The sequence below is a fragment of the Perca flavescens genome, chromosome 8, assembly GCF_004354835.1.
Source record: "Perca flavescens isolate YP-PL-M2 chromosome 8, PFLA_1.0, whole genome shotgun sequence".
NCBI classification, from domain to species: domain Eukaryota; kingdom Metazoa; phylum Chordata; class Actinopteri; order Perciformes; family Percidae; genus Perca; species Perca flavescens.
This window is the reverse complement of record NC_041338.1, coordinates 246126-264871: the sequence shown is the minus strand read 5'-3', so window position 1 is coordinate 264871 and position 18746 is coordinate 246126. Positions and strand designations below refer to the sequence as shown.

The following is an 18746-nucleotide window of genomic DNA, read 5'->3' as shown; positions in this document are numbered from 1 at the left end:
CTGCCAGATACACTCAATAGAGCATCAAATGAGTATTAATCCGACACTGAAAATAGTCCCCATAACTATTTTCCTCCTTGGTATTAAGAGCTTTTTGTATTTTCATGGGCAAAGCTGACATTATCAACTTTATAAATGATCACGGGCCTTATCCTTCACAGTCAAACAGGATTAGACAATTACAGTATGTTGGTGTCAACAAAGTCAACCACATACAGTATGGACTCACTCAAACAGGACAACTGCAAAAGACTGCACCAGTCTGTAGAAGGTGGCTTCACTCACACATTTAGAGTGGCAGCGCTGTGAAAACAGTAGGACACCGAGTTAGAAACATGTTCAGGAAATCTTGGTGTAAAGACCCCAACAACTATCACTTAAGTTGCATAAAAAAGCTTCATAGATTCAAAAAAAGGTTTTCACTACTTGTTTTTATGAGATATTTGGGTTTGATTTCCTGCATTCCTGTAGGCTTTTTTTCACTCAAATGTGTGACTAAATTCATGTATGTAGGTGCCCAACAAGAACCTGTAATTCCTTGGCCAATGCATTTGGAATATTGCAGTTATTTTTTACTTAAAAGGTCACGTATGACGTCTGACTAGTTACCATTTCATAATTTCCCCATATTCACCTGTGCGCTGACGTATTTGGCAAACCACTCCCTGCCTTTGCCATTCTCTCCACTGCACAGCTCTCCAAAACGAGCCTTCTCTTCCTGGTCAAAGTCCTCCCTGTGAAAACATGGTCCAATAACTCATTACAGCACAGAAAAGACAGTCGCTTCACAGCTGGTTTTTATTAACTTAATGATGTATCAGACTGACTTTACTATTCAGAGAAATGACTGTGTTCCATTGAAAGTCTGACACAGAAAATTAACTAATAAACAGAAAAAATTGATGAAATGATCAAAAATGATAAGATAGATCTACATACAAGACTTGTGAACAACAATGAAAGAAAAACACGCAAAATTTAGCTGTATTTAATTTAATATCATATGATATTAATATTATGTATGGTTAGCAATGTCAAGATGTGTGCAACTCAGCAGTGGCACACATTGTTTCCATTTCACCAAGATGAACTCAAGCGCCAAGTTGTTAATCTAGGAGACTTTGAACAGTAGTAGTTCAACATTTTTTAAAGAATATAGATGATTTTTCCCCCCTCTTTCTAGTATTTGTGCTAAGCTAACCGGCTGCTAGTGGTAGCTTCATATTTAGAATACATTACAGACAGGACAGTAGCATCAATCTCCTCATATCACTCTCAATAAGAAGTGCACTTTCTCCACAGAGTAATGACCTTAAGAACCAAACTGGTGAGCTAGAAGTCACAGTGTCATGGATCAAGGATGGATCAGTCATTCCACGCATGCTCCCTCAACATCTATTGCTGATATGAAAAGCAAAGGAAAAGCAAATGTGAAAAGCTGGGGAGGCTAACAATGGGGTTTTTTTCTGGCTCCACTTACACATATCCTTTTTCACTTTTACTATGTTACTATGCATTTATGGGTATGTGTATTGATTTGACGTGTATATTTATCTATTGATTTGTATGTGCTTTTGTTTCCACTGTCAAAGCACTTTGTAAACTAAACTGTTTTTAAAGGTGCTATACAAGTGGAAATGTATGTTTTTCAGTAGCAGTCAGGCAAGCTTTGTACTACTGAAATACCAAGTCACACAGTGGTGAACAGCATCACAACAACAACACAGGAAGGGCTAGAGATGATTAGGGATCTACTAACAGGGTCCTGTCATAAAGGATGACTAGACTGTCCCAAAGAAGGTAACGAAAGCGTAGGTCATCACAAGGAGACTGCAGACTTGGAATTCTCACAGCAAGAAGTTAATTATTTCAAACAAGATGGATTATCTGTAGGCCACCAGATGGCAAATTACCCGACAGAGATACAGTACTCAGCACGGTCACAAATGATCGGGCCTGCAGCAAAAATGCCAGAAAAAGTTCAATAAATGTCTGTGAAATGAAATACAAAAGGTAGCCTGATATTTAGAAGCGCCCTTTAAACATTTCACCCTGCTCACATTTGATTTCTTGTCAAATATTCATGCATCGGTTGGACTGCTGTCCCCCATGGGCTTCTGCTGGTGAGTCAGAGGAATCTCTGACCGGGTGAATGTTTTCAAGTTATTCCGGGTGACAAACATGGAGCAGTGTTGATCTGAATATAAGTGAATAGACAGCCTAAAGCAGGAGAAATTGCTGGCAACACACAGTCAGGAACAAGGAAAAAGTGGTGACAAAACAAATCACTCCATCAACAAACTAGAATTACCACCTTGCATTTGTATGCGCCAACCAGTGCAGTAGTTGCAGTTTATATCCACGTCTGTCCAGACTTATATAACATACAGTCTGTAGTGACGACTTTGAAGAAGTTTAATAAATTATTAAGTGTTGTATAAGTGTATTTTTTTGGCAAAATGTGGATCCTTTACACAGATCTTCAACCAAGCAGCACAGAAGATCTATAAATCACAGTTTCATGGTGGTCATCCAAGATTAGTGTCATGGAATCAGTATCCGACCACACTCTACCCTTCTGTCCCTGAGTTATAGTACAGTTAGAAAACGCACTTTTAAAGTTGACCTTTGACCTTTTGGATTTTAAATGTCATCACTTCATTGTTTCATCCTATTAGACATTTGTGTAAAATTTTGTCATAATTTAGCGTAGAAATTATTGAGTTGTGGCCAAAAATGCTTGTGACCATTGTGCCAAATTTGAAGCATTTCCCTCCAGCAGTTTCTGAGATATGATGTTCACAAGAATGGGACAGACAGAAGGACGGACTGGAAGACGGGGCGGTAGGGCTGCCACCTCTTAGTCGATTAGTCGACTAATCGGTCGTTTTGGTCTTAGTCGACTAAGAGTTCTTTAGTCGATTAGTCATTTTTTATGCTTATTCATGCTTAATTATTTATTTCAGGAAACTTGTGAGCACATTTATGGTAAACACAAGATTTAAAGTGGTGCTTTTGCAGGATTAATTGTGGAGAAACTCAGTTTTACAGATGGTTAATTAACTACATTTATATTGTGCTTTTCTAGTCTTAACCACCTCTCAAAGCTCACAGCTCTGTCAATTAAATCAACTAATCGATTAGTCGACAAAATCCTATAAGTGTTAGTCGACTAAGAATTTCTTTAGTTGAAGACAGCCCTACGGGGCGGACAACCTAAAAACATCATGCCTCTGGCTACGCCTGTAGCTGTCGCAGAGGCATACAAAAATAAAACAACCAAAACTGGAAGAAGATGAGGAGGGTGAGGACAGCAAAGTTTCGAGAAGGCCTGCTGTTAGTTATCAAATAATGGGAAAGTGTAAGAAATACACAGTTGTGCACTCTTCTGTGCTGAGGAGCTACCATTAAGGTTATTGATGCCAGAGGGTTCAACACATTGTCTGAGAGTCACATAGCTGAGCTTGGCCTTCCTGGCAGACCCTCAGGTCCATCTAGCGCTCTCTGAGATGAGCTGATTTAGCTGGGGGGCACCTTCAGCCTTCAGCTCTTCCCCTGCATCCATAATATGGTGGCAGCCATCTTGCCACACAACGGGTCTCCTTATTGTACTGTACATTTACCAATGCCGGACACATTTCTGATTACATTTCATTGACCTGCACATTTCAGTATAACTCTACGTAACACATGGGCACTATCGATGAGGACTCGGACTCCGTTGCTTGCTTGTCGGTTAACAAAAATAAAATCTAAAGTAAGCATCCTTACCACACATTCTTCTTCTTTGTCAAGACCTGGTTGCCTACATTACCCACAATGCAACTCCACCAGCCACATTTCAGGAGATTCAGGTGTGTTATGCTAGTTGTGGCTAAAGTAGCCTTGTGCCGCTAGCCTCAAGGAGAGATGAGGAGTGGGTTACAGAGGTCTATTTTAATACATTTTCTGTCAAGTGACTAATCAGTGAATTGACTAATTATTTCACTGATATACAATACATATTTGCAAACATTTTTTATGTGTTTTATTTTTGTTTTATCTCTTTTAAAGTAGGTTGATTATTAGGAGATAAATAAATAAATAAAATGTATACATGTGATAGTGTAAACAGTACCAATGTATTTTTTTTCTATTTTGACAGATATTCCTTCATCTTTTTATCTGAAAATGTATTAGTATTTACAATACTGAGTCACTGATGCTTATTACTATTACTACATTTACTTTTTAGTACTAGTATCTAGCATTCTGCAAGAAATTGCTATGCTTTTGTTTAGAGAAATAATGGTCTATTTCTTCAGTAAAAAAAGAAATGGTTACAATTTTGTGCAAAAGTGATTATAGCATCTTTCAAATTATTATGAGGGAATTTTGCTTTCAATTTGTCAATCATGTTGCTCTTGACTGATGTAATGATTCTTTTAAGTACACATACAGTACATATATTAAAAAAAATAAACAGTTCTCCCTTACTTTCCGTGAAACACCTTCTCCACATAAGCCTTCATGAAGTGCCTCCTCTCCACCGTCTGAGTGTCAGCGTCTTCTCCACTGTGAGCGGACGAAGAGGACGACCTCCTCAGCTCCCACATGTGAGAAGGCGGGTCCATGTCGTTCTCGCTGTCTGCCGACTCTGTAGCATCGCTGTCATGGTCTCCTTCCTCTTGGTGGTGTTGGCGGTGGTGGTGAGTGCTGGGCTTATTTGGCGCTATGGGCTCTGGCAGTAAGGGCTGCTGGTGGACTCCCATTGAAGGGGTCTGCTCTGGTGAGAAAATGTCTCTATGGCCTTGGTGTTGGCCTCCATCTTTGCTTACAGCTGTGGCCTCTGAGGGCAGGTCAAAGTCTATTAGGTTGTCCACTGCTACGCCCTCCATGTTGGCAATAAGCTCTGCAATAGTGTTTTTAGAATGAACTATTCAGTGCTCTGCAGGAACATGAGAGTGGTCGCAGATGTAGGTCCTAGTTGGAAGTTTCAACTGTATTATTGGGTTTTGGTTTTGGTTTTGATTTTGCAGACCCTCCCAACCCCTGAGGGTGCCGACATCAAGTGAACTCACAAACCCAATGCATCTGTGAATAAAGGAAGGAGATAATTAGCATTGTGTTCTTTTACATTCAGTTCAAAATGTACTAGGCAACCTAATAGAGCTAATGATGCTAGTTAGTTCCTTTTTATTCCCATATATCATGCAGATAGCAGGAAGTTGAAACCACTGATGGAAAACCAGAAAGACAGGAAACTCAAATCTTAAACTTCGTATCTGGTCTGTCAAACTATTTCCCACAATCTGAAACTCTATCTATTGTGTCACAGCATTGTACTCAACATTGGTCTGATTCTAGATACATTATCCAGATATAGCACAGTCTCATACTGCAGACTCCCACACAGGGCTTGCCAAGAACTTTTAGGCCAGACCCCGTCCTTCATTCACACACATCCTGCACTCTGTCCTTGAGCTAATCTGCTGTAGCCCCTTTGGTCCTCCGACTGAACACACACACACACACACACACACACACACACACACACACACACACACACACACACACACACACACACACACACACACACACACACACACACACACACACACACACACACACACACCCGGGGGCTACTGTATGTTTGGGTTACAGCTTTCAAGATGATTAGGTTATATAAGTATTTAGACCCAGGGTGACACAAGACACACACAGACACACACAGACACACACACAGCATGAGGGCGGGGATAAACACACATATGCACATAAGCACACAAACATGTATATAACATGTAAAAATATCAAAATTAGAGCTGCAAAGCTTAATCGATTGTCAACTCTTAAATTAATCGCCAACTATTTTGATAATCCATTAGTCGGTTTGATTCATTTTTTAAGACAAAAGTAAAAATTCTTTGATGTCAGCGTGTTAAATGTGAATATGTTCTAGTTTATTCTCTCCTCTGGGACAGGAAACTGAATATCTTTGAGTTGTGGACAAAACAAGACTTGAGGACGTCATCTTGGGCTTTTGGGAAACACTGATCCACATTTTCTGACATTTTATAGACCAAACAACTATTTATTTATACTATACTAATAATCGTTAGTTTCAGCCGTAATCAAAATGAAGACATGATGTAAACAAATTATCTCATTGCCTCTTTTTCTTTTCTTAAAGGTCCCATGACATGGTGCTCTTTGGATGCTTTTATATAGACCTTAGTGGTCCCCTAATACTGTATCTGAAGTCTCTTTCCCGAAATTCAACTTTGGTGCAGAACTACAGCCACTAGAGCCAGTCCCACAATGATCTTTCCTTAGTATGGGCCAACTGTGTCTGAAGCTATTAAGGAGGAGAGGGGGGGGATGGAGGGAGGGTGGGGGGTGTGGCCTTGACCAACTGCCACTTTTCTTGTTTGAAAGCCGTGATGTCTCTCTCTCATGGGTGGGCCAAATTCTCTGTGTGGGCAAAGCAGAGAAAGGGGAGGTAACCTTGCTTGTTATGACCTCATAAGGAGAAGATTCCTGATTGGTCCATCTGAGCTTTCATTTTCTCAAAGGCAGAGCAGGATACCCACGGCTCGGTTTACACCTATCACCATTTCTAGCCACTGGGGGACCATAGGCAGGCTGGGGGAACGCATATTAATGTTAAAAAACCTCATAAAGTGAAATTTTCATGCCATGGGACCTTTAAATCCTAAAATTTCTGGTCACCTCATAACTGTGTCATTCTGGAGGAAATGTTATGTAGGCTTCTTCAGCCACAACCGTCAGGCTTTAGACCTGCTCATTGTAACTGCTGCAACTACTGTTGCTAATCACATTGTTACCTCCCTTGATGAAAAGCAACATTATGCTGTTTGTAAATCTATTTTAAATGCCCAGAAAACATTTTCTTACATAGCTTCTTACCTACATGAACACACTATTCATGATGGGAACAGTTTTTTTTTATGTAACATAAGAGATTTCCAGTGTTGGGCAGTAGCAGTGCTACAAGTAGGGGCGTTACTAGGTTAACTACATTTGTCTGAAGCGTTGATGTTTTTTTAATAAAAAAGCTTTTCAGTAGCTTAGCTTTATTTTTGATCAGGTAGTGCGGTAGAATCCACACAAGCTACATTTTTCTGAGCATTTCTGAAGCTCAAGCACAGCAGAGCTGTACGAAGTCTCTATACAAAATCAATAACTACCATACTTTGGTGGTTAGTCAAAATTATTTGTTTAAAATGTATGTGTATATAGCTACAGAGTGGGCCTTGTAAAAGTATTACTTTTTAAACCGCCAATCATATAGATAAATAGATAGAGTACAATTATCCCACAGGGATTACTGCAGCCACTTGACTTACATTTAAGTTTCTCAAAATTAACAATGAGCGAATGAGTGCACCATAAGTTAACAAGATGCACCTGAAGGCACCATGGAGTCCTTTCGGAGCCCACATGCTTTACCGTTGTTTTTTTACATAACTCACAGGGTTATTTTTAAGAACAATTTAGGGAAGGCAAAATGTTGCCTCAGTGGTGATTTCAGAGAAGCAGGAGGATTTTCCAGTTGTGTTGTTTTAACTCTGGCAGTGGCCACAGTGTCTAGAAAAGTCAAGCTGCAGGCTACAGGTAAGCTAACATTACCCTGTGTCTTTAGCTGCATGCTACCTGTGGTAACCAAGTGTTGTTTTCTTTTTCTTTTTTTTCCCAGACATGTGCAAGTAGGCGGGGGTGGAGAGAGAAATAAATACTGGGGGAATTACAAATTTCTGCTTTTGATTTCGATAGTTGAAATCGAAAGCTCATTTCAATCTATTTTTGATTTATCTTGAAACTTTTAACACTAAACTGGGGAAGACTGGTTTTTGGCCACTATGCACCTTACTACTGGAAAGAACTGCAAAACAAAAAACTCAGGACTTTAAAGTTGACTGGTATGGTTTGAATTGTGAGTGTTTGTGTGTGATGTTACGTGAAATTTGTTCTCAGGTCTCTCTTGTAACAGTCATCTTGATCTCAATAAGGCATCCTGAATAGATAAAGCCTAACTTTCATGTTAAAGAGGCAAAGTGAGATCTCAGTTCAAACAGTCTTACTGGCGATACTGGAAGTGTGAATTTGATGCCTGTCACATTAATCCTCCCAGCTTTAATCTGGAAGCCTGAGCCGAGCTGAGCAGGCGGCAGAGCCCCTTAGTAAGTCACGATTCCCTGCTGAGGATGGATGGCAGCGGTACAATCACCTGCCGGCCAGTGAAGTCGTTTGGCGTGATTAATGTGTCCTGTCCTTCTGTCCTGCCACGGCCGCAGCAAACACACACACACACACACACACACACACACACACACACACACACACACACACGGGACTCAATAAATCTGCGTTCCTTCGATCAGACCGCAAAGGCTGCAGTATTTCTGCTCCCACTAAACACCCCTCCTCCAACACACACAGTAACCCCACACAAACACAGAGTACACTATCATAAGAGTATACTGAAAAGATACTGAAAAGCTGGAGTGATTTGGTGGAGAGGATCTCTGCTTGTTGCTATCAGCTGTGCAACACAATAGCATCACAAGACCCGTCCTGCGCTCTTTTCTCATCTCCAGTATGCTGCATTTAGCATAATTTACACATGTAAGTCAGCGCTGTTATGCAACGTGTCCCCGTGCCTCTCCCACCCCCAGGAAATATTATTCACCACACCACTTTTCCGCAAAAACATCAGTTGAGCAAGATATGAGCGAGGTGTTGTCACCCTCAACACTCCATCTCTGTTACTCCGGCTTAATGAGCCACATGCGGCAAATGCAAAATAATAAATCAGCTTTTCTTTTGTGTCAGATACAGTATTATAGAATATCAATTCAGCATAGGGACAAGGTGCTTTCAAAGTCCCCTTCTCAGGCCACTAGTCCATTAACCAAAGTGCCCTCTCAAGCATTCCTGAACAAAGCTCAGCCTGATGGGGGTGGGAACTTATATCCAACTTGGGACTTCCCTGACCCACAATCCTTTAACTTCCTTGTGTGATTTGAGAGGGCAAGTTGCTCAGTATCACCATTATTGGGTCTACTGGGATGTCTGAGTTACCAAAACAAAAGCAGTGAGTACATTCTTTGTCTTGCCACTTTTGCTACTTTGGATCATTATGCTCCACAGTTGGAAACAAGCCCAGTCCTCCTCTTAACAACATGTGATTTGAACCTTCTCTTCCATGTAAATGATTTTAAGGTTGTTATAATCCCATTCCACACGGTCTGACAGTATTATAAATATATTCTCTAACCACTTTTTCAACTCTTACTTGTTGTGTCATTTTATACACAAAATTCACGAAGTTCAGCCTGACATATGTGGCATCTTTGGAAACTTTAGAATCTCCACTTGATTTCAAAATAAAGTTCTGTGGTTTTGAACACTGTCTGGTTAAACAGCACGCCGATGACTGACACATCAGCAGGTCAGAGTTGTGGGAGGGGTTTTAAGAACATTTCAATACCATATTGAAAAGTACTCAGTACAAAAAAAGTCCTGGATTAAATTTAATAATGTTTTGTTTTCATTAAATGTTGTGAAGCAGACGTGTTGTAGATGCAACCGGAGCAGAGTTAGTGGTTATTCATTTATAACGTCGGCCCTACAACTGGCCGGAATCATTGCACACATCCTCTCCAAGGAGTGCACCAGCTATAAAATGCCCCGGAGGAAGTTCATGCGGCAACTGGCAGAGGAGCTGAGAGCGGAGGTTATGGAGGAAAAAAAGGGAAGCGGCACACGGTCCGAACAGCGGCGCATGGCGCTGCGCAACGCAGACACCAAAACGGAGGCAGTACAGGTTAGGTTATAAATGTTCAAATAACATACTTTTAATTGTTATTTGGCTGTGAATTATGTTGAATGAATTTCTCCCAATATGTTTTGGGACACGAATGTATGGAATGTATGAAATAATCACGGTTTAGCCTACTATGCCATGATATCAGGGGCGTTGTATTGAATCAACAGCCACGTGCAATTTAGCTAGCAGGTGAAGGTGAAACTAAAAATGTTCAAGAACTCCAGACTAATACAGGCTTAAATGGACTGACAACATAAGTTATATGACTTACAGTTTTCAAGGATGCACACATGCCATCTTTTTCTTTCTCCTTTTTCTCCTAGTGGCACGCATGCCCACTCCCGTTGTGAAGCGCGTGTCCACGTTCTGTAACAATCACTGCTGATAGATGGCTTTTTGTTTTCATTTTCTACATTTTTGATACCGTGGCGGGAGAAATCTAACCATGGCGGACCGCCACTTGCCAATCAACATAGAGGAAACACTGCAAAGAGAGACATACCTCCATCTTTAAAATACATTAACAAAAGAGGGACATACCTCTATCTTTAAAACACATTAGCCAAAGAGGGACATACCTCCATCTTTATAATACATTAACCAAAGAGGGACATACCTCTATCTTTAAAATACATTAACCAAAGAGGGACATACCTCCATCTTTATAATACATTAACCAAAGAGGGACATACCTGCATCTTTATAATACATTAACCAAAGAGGGACATACCTCCATCTTTATAATACATTAACCAAAGAGGGACATACCTGCATCTTTATAATACATTAACCAAAGAGGGACATACCTCCATCTTTAAAATACATTAACCAAAGAGGGACATACCTCCATCTTTATAATACATTAACCAAAGAGGGACATACCTCCATCTTTATAATACATTAACCAAAGAGGGACATACCTCCATCTTTAAAATACATTAACCAAAGAGGGACATACCTCCATTTTTATAATACATTAACCAAAGAGGGACATACCTGCATCTTTATAATACATTATCCAAAGAGGGACATACCTCCATCTTTATAATACATTAACCAAAGAGGGACATACCTCCATCTTTAAAATACATTAACCAAAGAGGGACATACCTCCATCTTTAAAATACATTAACCAAAGAGGGACATACCTCCATCTTTATAATACATTAACCAAAGAGGGACATACCTGCATCTTTATAATACATTATCCAAAGAGGGACATACCTCCATCTTTATAATACATTAACCAAAGAGGGACATACCTCCATCTTTAAAATACATTAACCAAAGATGGACATACCTCCATCTTTAAAATACATTAACCAAAGAAGGACATACCTCCATCTTTAAAATACATTAACCAAAGAGGGACATACCTCCATCTTTATAATACATTAGCCAAAGAGGGACATACCTCCATCTTTAAAATACATTAACCAAAGAGGGACATACCTCCATCTTTATAATACATTAGCCAAAGAGGGACATACCTCCATCTTTAAAATACATTAACCAAAGAGGGACATACCTCCATCTTTATAATACATTAGCCAAAGAGGGACATACCTCCATCTTTAAAATACATTAGCCAACATACCTCCACCTTTTGCGCTTTTACATTCAGTGGCATTAATGAACGTGACGAATGTCAGCGGGAGATTACTCGCGACTGCCGGCAGATTTGAAAGCCTGTTGAAAATGGAGGATCACGCCTATTCTCTAGGACATGTAACGGAGTCGCTAAGGAAGTTAAAAAGAGAATTAAAACGACAACGTGACAGGCAAAGCAACAAGACCAAAGTTCAAATTGGAGTGGCTTTTCAAAGATGGAAAGAGCTGAATGAGGAGCAAGGATTTTACAAGGGGAACCGAGGTTGTCCGCTTTCTTCTCGACAGGTAATTCTGCCTATTTGTGTAAATTCAAAGTTTTATAGTTGCTTGGCTAACTATAGCATGGTTGTGCATAGCGTCGTGATTTCCCTGGCAGACAACTCACGTCAGACTAGGTTACAGCTAGAACAGCTGAGTGTAAACAATGGAGATACTAAGAGATCATTTCGGTTTCATTGACATTGTTCATACTGCTCAGAGAAATATATTAAAAACACAAACCTCCGTTGCTTCTCTCCTTTGTCTTTGAAGGGCTTCCACTCTCTCCTCGTCATCTTTGGAGAGGGTTTCGGTCTCACCGAGGTCTTTACCTTTCCCTCATCCTTTAGCTTTCCCTCACACCTCCGTCACATCAACTGATCTCTGACTCTGCTCACGGAGAAAAATATGTAGCCTACGCTGTAAACATTGCCTTACACTATTAATCTCGTACAATATACAGAACGGACGAAGACGCACTGGAAGCCATGTTAATCTTGGCATACGGCCATCGTAGGAGTTAGAACGCGCTCGGAATGGGGGGGCTAGAAAGTAATATTCAGTTGGTTGTCATATACAATTTCACCGCTAGATGGGAGAAATTCTTACACAATGTAGCTTTAAATAGGTAAAGTACAACTACAACATTACAATTTAAAAGGATCATTCTGGTTTATTATAACTTGAGTCCTATTTTTGTACTTTTGACCATTGCTCTGGTATTTTTTTAAACAATGTGTTTATTGTCTCAGTCCTTTCCCCTTCTGGAGTTCAACACCTGCCTGAATCTAGGTATCCTGTCCTGCAGTTTCCCTCTGTCAAAACTACTTAGTTAAGATCAGAAAAGACCCAGGGCTCCAAACTATCTTTTTTCACTAGTAGCACAGTGGCCCCCAACTAAATATTTTAGGGGCACAACCAGAAAATTTAGGGACACACACCGTAAATCAACATGCTAACCAAATATTCACATTTCTACTAATTTCCACTGTATTACTAATAAATACTTTGATAATAGATGCAGAAATTACAATGTGCTGTTTCAAATTTAGTGTAACTTTTGAAGATGCAACATAGAAAGTAAACTGTTTTATTATTGTATTTGTATATTATTTTTTAGCCTGTTTTATTTTCATCGTGACCGTTTTTAATTGCTGTAAAGCACTTTAAGATGCCTTGTTGCTGAAAGCTTCTGTAGAAATCAGCCTGTCAGTCAGTCCCCAGGGCATAGAAACCACTATTGTGCCTAGCTGCTCGTCGCCGAGGAAGTGTAACGTCATTAGCACCGCGACCGTTTTCGGCTCGCCATTAATCTCATATCGCAACAAACGCTGTCTGCGTGAAGTTATGAAAAACTGTAACCACACCTGAAACCACTTTATCGGCATTTCCGTGACTCACTGGGACTTCAACAAAACTGCAGAGCCCACGTAGTTTGCATCGTCTGCTGCTCTGCGTGTGTGCGAGTGTGTGTGTTTGTGTCAGAGCTCTGCTCTCTGTCAATTTTCAGAGAGGACAGATAAGCTTGCGCTTACGCGCTCTCAGGTACCTAAATTTCAACGTTTAAAAAAGGGGGCAAATTTACTGGTCGCACACTCAAATTTTGGTCGCAAAATGCGACCATTTGGTCGCAGTCTGGAGCCCTGAGACCGTGATGTGAAGAGAATGTGCTGCCTGATCTCTGCCATCAGATGGCGCCCGTTCAGAGTCAAATGTTTAGCTCCGCCCACACATTTAGCCCAACCCCGATCTGCGTACTGAAGTAAGGGGCACTTGAAATGAAGGCCAACAGCCCCTCCAACGGATGACGGCATGGAACACACTGAACAGACTCGAGTCACACCCACCCGAGATTATTGGGTGGGTGTGTCAGGGCCTTTAGGGCCAGTGCTTGGCCCTTGGTGAGTGTGTTATTTTTAGCACAGCCCTAAAGTATCAGGCTCCAAACTGATAGTGGGGTAGCAGTCCTCCAGCTGAGGGGCATCAGACTTTTTACAGGCAGCAGGGAGTGAAGTGTTCTAGGTGCAGGAACGTTAGCCACGGCCACTTCTAGAAGAGCTTTTCTAGTGGCCCTAGACAAGATTGGACTCTATCAGAAAGAACTGTTTGCATAGGTATTGGCTCAACATGGGGGGGGGGCATACATTACACATCATTTCCTGCATTCTGGTGAATTTTTCTGCAACAATTTGCCTTTTCTGAATCAATTTATGGTTCAATGTCTTTATTTATTATTATTTTGAATAATTCTCCTGTATTGTTCAAAACTTAACATATTCAAAACATCACACGTGAGAAAGAACAGAGATGTGCGCTGCAAGGTAAAGACAGTACCATCCACTATAGGGGGGTCTGAAATCTTTGGGAAACATATTTACAGGTAAGAAGGATATGGACTTGTTTAGAGCCCCTTGAACGGTTATTTCTTGTTTTTCATATTTTTTAAATCTACATCTTCTAAAATGTGTTTTATGGAACAATATAACTTTATAATTGTGCATTTAAAGCTCAGTTTGAGTACACAGCAGCACAACAGTGCCAGAGGGCGATAGCTGAACTGCACGGCCGCACATCACATGCTACAATAGGTGTGTGACAAGCAGAAGTGGCTGATGGCAGATAAGTTAGATGTAGAATCTCAGCTGAGGTTGGCCAGTGGAAAAGCTGAGGACTGCACTTACAGATGTAATCTGTTCATCCCCAGCAAAACTCTCAACACAACAATGTCAGTAAACATGAAAGCAATGCACTCACAGAGTATGGTGAACCTTAGCACTGCATCTACCAGTAACAAAAAAGAAATTACAACATTATGGTATCATTTTCTTTGCAGTATTTTTCAGTTCCTTTAGACTTATGTGACACACAATGTAGTCAATCCTCTCAAAATACAACAACACACACATCTCTGTGTGTAACATAGTGTTCTTCCTGCATGCCTCTGCGACGTGTAGACAGCCAATCACACGCATTATTAGATCTTGGGAGAAGCATGCTGCATGCTTATTGGCTCACTGACGCTGATGAGATTTATTATTTAGGCATTCATATTTTGGTATTGAATGACGAGGCATTTTTTGATACTGGATACTATGGAGGCAATTTGGTTTGTGCCTAAAAAGTATCGAAGTTCGGTACCTAAACCTAACCAATCCAACCAACAAAGGCAATGAGTACTAGCCAATCAGAGGCAGAGTAGGGCGGGACATTCCTTTGCCATCCTAGGAAACGCAAATTCACAACCCACGAAGCTGCTACAGTTGAAGTCTATGATGGTTTATGAACAAAGTCTTGTACCAAAGTCTTATGTCTGTTTTCCATTTTCAAAATGTTCTTATATGCCAAATCAAATGCTTTCATGATTCATGGCGTAGCTGCTTGGCTTGATTCAAGGCATAAAACTCTTTATATTTGCATTTTCTTAAATGTCAATGGAGATATTGAATGGGGAGCAGTTCAAAAGAGTGGGCGGTCACTGTTGAGCTCTATGACAGCACGGAAAGGTCAAAGAAGTTAAAAAAGGGCACTTGAGCAACCGGTTCAATACCAATACAATTACAACCGCTTGACCTAGCATGTCAAATGCTGTTTTCTTCCCCCCATGTCCTTCGATTGTTGCTTTTCAATCACAACCTAATATGTAACATTTCATGCTCATATGCACAACAAAGCCTAAAACTAACCATACACTACAGAGTAGGGGTGTAACCATCCATCGATCTGGATCAATATATCGATCCAATCCTCAACGATCCAATATTATCGATACAAAGTGAAAATATAGATACATATACTCATCTTTAAGATATCCCTTTATTTTGAAAATCCCCCTTTATAATTTGTTTTTATTAAAAATAGTAGTTTTTTTTATTTAAATGTCTGGAGGAGCTTAGTAATGAAATTGTCAAATCATATTTTAGTTGCTATTGTAAAAAATGTAACAGATTGTGTTGAATCGGCTTATGATTCGTCTCATATCCGTCGCAGGAAGGGTAGACTTTTAGATATCAGTAAATATTGTATTGTTGTTCTAAGAACCAATATACTATTGTATTGTGATGTAACTTGTGATTTACACCCCTACTACAGAGTTCAAGGTCAGTGGTCATATTATCCCAGAGGGGCAATTTGTGATAGAGCCAGCAGCCAACACATACAATCATTACAACAATACAGTGAGAGTTAGTCTATATCCACCACATTACACTTCTGGGATTGCTCTTGTTCTGCCGGAAATTCCGCTGGATGTCACTATTTTCGGATGTCCGTCCCCTTCCTCTTTCTTTGTGTTGGCGTTCTAACCTCCGGTGGATTTCTGAGGACTATGGTTAACTGCTCCTCAGATCTCTGCAGGGTAAATCCAGACAGCTAGCTAGACTATCTGTCTGCACCGTTGCTCCATCCGGCGCTTAGCAATGCCAATAAACCAAAGCACATTTTTCTCCTGTCCCGGATTGCTATGTGGACTAGCCAGATCCTCCTCCTTCTTAAAAACTCTTGCTTTAAATGCATTGGAGAGATTGTTCAGAGTAGTACCTGCAATTTTCCTACACCCTTTCACAAACAAAGGTAAAAGTAAGAAGTGATTCAAGTGATGGATGCTATAAAACCAAGGAGGAAGTTCTCCTCCGTGTGCACCTCCAGATAACACCAAAAAACAATCTACAGTATATCTGTTAACCCAAATAACTGGAGCCCCAGTAATATTTTGTCAGCTTTGCCAATGGCTATTAAAGATCGCGAGGTGAACAAAAATGGAGCCAGATAAGTAGTGTGAATGCGGATTTCAAAGTGTAGTATGGGGGTTTGTGATTAATCTAGACATCATGACTGTGTAATAGCTTTAGGCAACATTCTTTTCTACATATGTGTGTGCAGTGTTGACTATATATGGTTATTACTTATTATGTACTGTTTTATATAGGACTACGTATATTCTCTGACATCTGCTTGTGTACCTACATCACACCTGACTCAATTTTAAAAATCAGCTCATTTTATAATGCACTCCTTGCAAATCAAGAAGCGACATTCTCAAATGCGGTATATGTTGCAACCCCTCTGTTCTTAAATATTATCAGTAAAATATAGAAAGAAAGGGCTAAATCTGTGATGTTAAATTAATCTTTCTCAATAAAAAAAGAAAGGATTAAAAAAAATATATTATTATTTGACACAACTGATTTAGCGGATTATGTTAGAAAAAGCTTGTGGAAATGACATGTAGACAATCTACAAACGTCTAAATGTTCTACAGATACAATGTGCTTGGTAGATGATACATCAACCGAATATAGATGTATCTCGATACCATAATCAAAACGCTTTGTTTCTTTAATCAGTTGGTAGCCTAAAATAGCCTATTTCTCAATAAGCAATCCAACTTATATTGCAACCTTACTGAATGACCAATCAACAATCTGCCGTAGCCTACATTAATTATAGATACAAAGAGTTAAAAACATATGAAAGACAACCATAGTGCAGATATCTTATTACTGAGCCCTGAGAGGGACTGGGCGCACTGACAGCTCAGAAAGGAAGCAGCGCTGAACAAACACAGGCTGACGTTTCCTGTAACGTTAAGCACTGGCATGTTCAGGCAAACAGGGATACCTCACGTCACGTCAGGACCTTCAAGTGAAGCCAAATGGCCCACTACGCATCACACACCTCCAACTAAACCAATATAAGAGCCACAATATCACAAGAACAGGAGAACTATCCCTTCGCTGTGATCCCACTACCATTCATACAAACAGAAAGCTATGCAAAATGGCGTTAACGAGGCGTAAAACAATACGTCTCGAATGTGTGAATTGATATTTTATGAGACGAGAACATGAGTAACAGCTGTACGTACGTGAAAAGTCCCGTGCTGGCTGGAGACAAGAGGAGTGCTGCTCACTGCTGTTTGGGTGTCGTAGCCTCCACTGTGGTCTTAAGGGAAGAAGAGCGCAGGCGCAAAGAGAGGCGAACACGACGAGCGGGGAACCCAATGACGTCGACAAGCAGCCAAGCCAATGAGCCGTGGTGCTGCAGGAATATTACCGGATGTTTCCTATACAATAAAAGCATGGTGACTCGAGTAACATCGTAGTTTTATATACAGTCTATGGTAACATCAAATTCTATTTTAAGAAAGGTTTTGTTGTTGTTGTTATTATTATTATTATTCCCTCCACTTACGCAATTTAATGCATTCCTTTCATTTTAAAAAGATGGAATATTTCATTCCATAAACAAAACGGAGGGTAACCTGAGATTAGATTAGGTTTGTTGATTTTTTAGTCCAATATTTTAAAAAAGAGAATGATTAATTCTCTAGTATTGATATTTGAATATTTATAAGATTAGATGAAGGAGTTTCCTAAATGTAGCCTATGTAAAGTTTTTTATTTGTTGGAAAACCAAATAAGTTCTAAATCTAGGCCTACATTCCAGTGATTATCTGCCATAACAACAACTTGTTATCTATTCCTGTTTATGATATGACTCTCTTTAATTGCTTACATTACTTTCTATATAATAGATATATTTCTCAATGGTGAATTTTAACACGCCAGTTTGCACATCCTTTGAATATTTTAAATGGTGCCTGAACTTTATATTAATCTACCCAGTGGAGGTGGGCTAGGTGGCAAGGGGCTCTGTCGGAGCCACAACAACGCATCTTCTCAAGGACTTGGGGTTTCAGGGAGCCAGAATGCACAAGGCATCCAGGCGGCAGTCGGAAGAGGTGGAAAAGGCCAGCTTCTAGATCTGAGCTGACATGACAGGATCAGGTGTGGGAAGCAAGCAACTCCTGATGAACATGCAGCTAACTAAAGTAGACACCGGTGGAGGTGAGGCAGGCCTAGAGCCATGCAGAAAGAACAACTACCTGTACAAATTAATATGGAAAACCACTTGAATTTCCAAAATTATGGGAAATATCACTCTCACTCAGGACCCTACGTCATTTTCTGCTCTCAAAAATCATTTTAAACTGCATCTACAAAGCAGGTGTTTTAACAAAAGACACATTTTGTTTCTTTGCAATGAA

The 18746-nt window shown here is 40.2% G+C and overlaps 1 protein-coding gene across 1 annotated transcript in view; it reads right to left on the bottom strand.

Moving 5' to 3' along the window:
• kiaa0513 (KIAA0513 ortholog) overlaps nt 1-17651 on the bottom strand; it is a 32506-nt gene extending 14855 nt beyond the window's left edge. Inside the window, 4 exon segments of the mRNA XM_028585134.1 lie at nt 230-303; nt 635-734; nt 4477-5073; nt 17565-17651. Coding sequence (XP_028440935.1) covers nt 230-303; nt 635-734; nt 4477-4877 — 575 coding nt within the window. The 5' untranslated portion in view covers nt 4878-5073; nt 17565-17651.
• Nucleotides 17652-18746: the final 1095 nt, after the last annotated feature.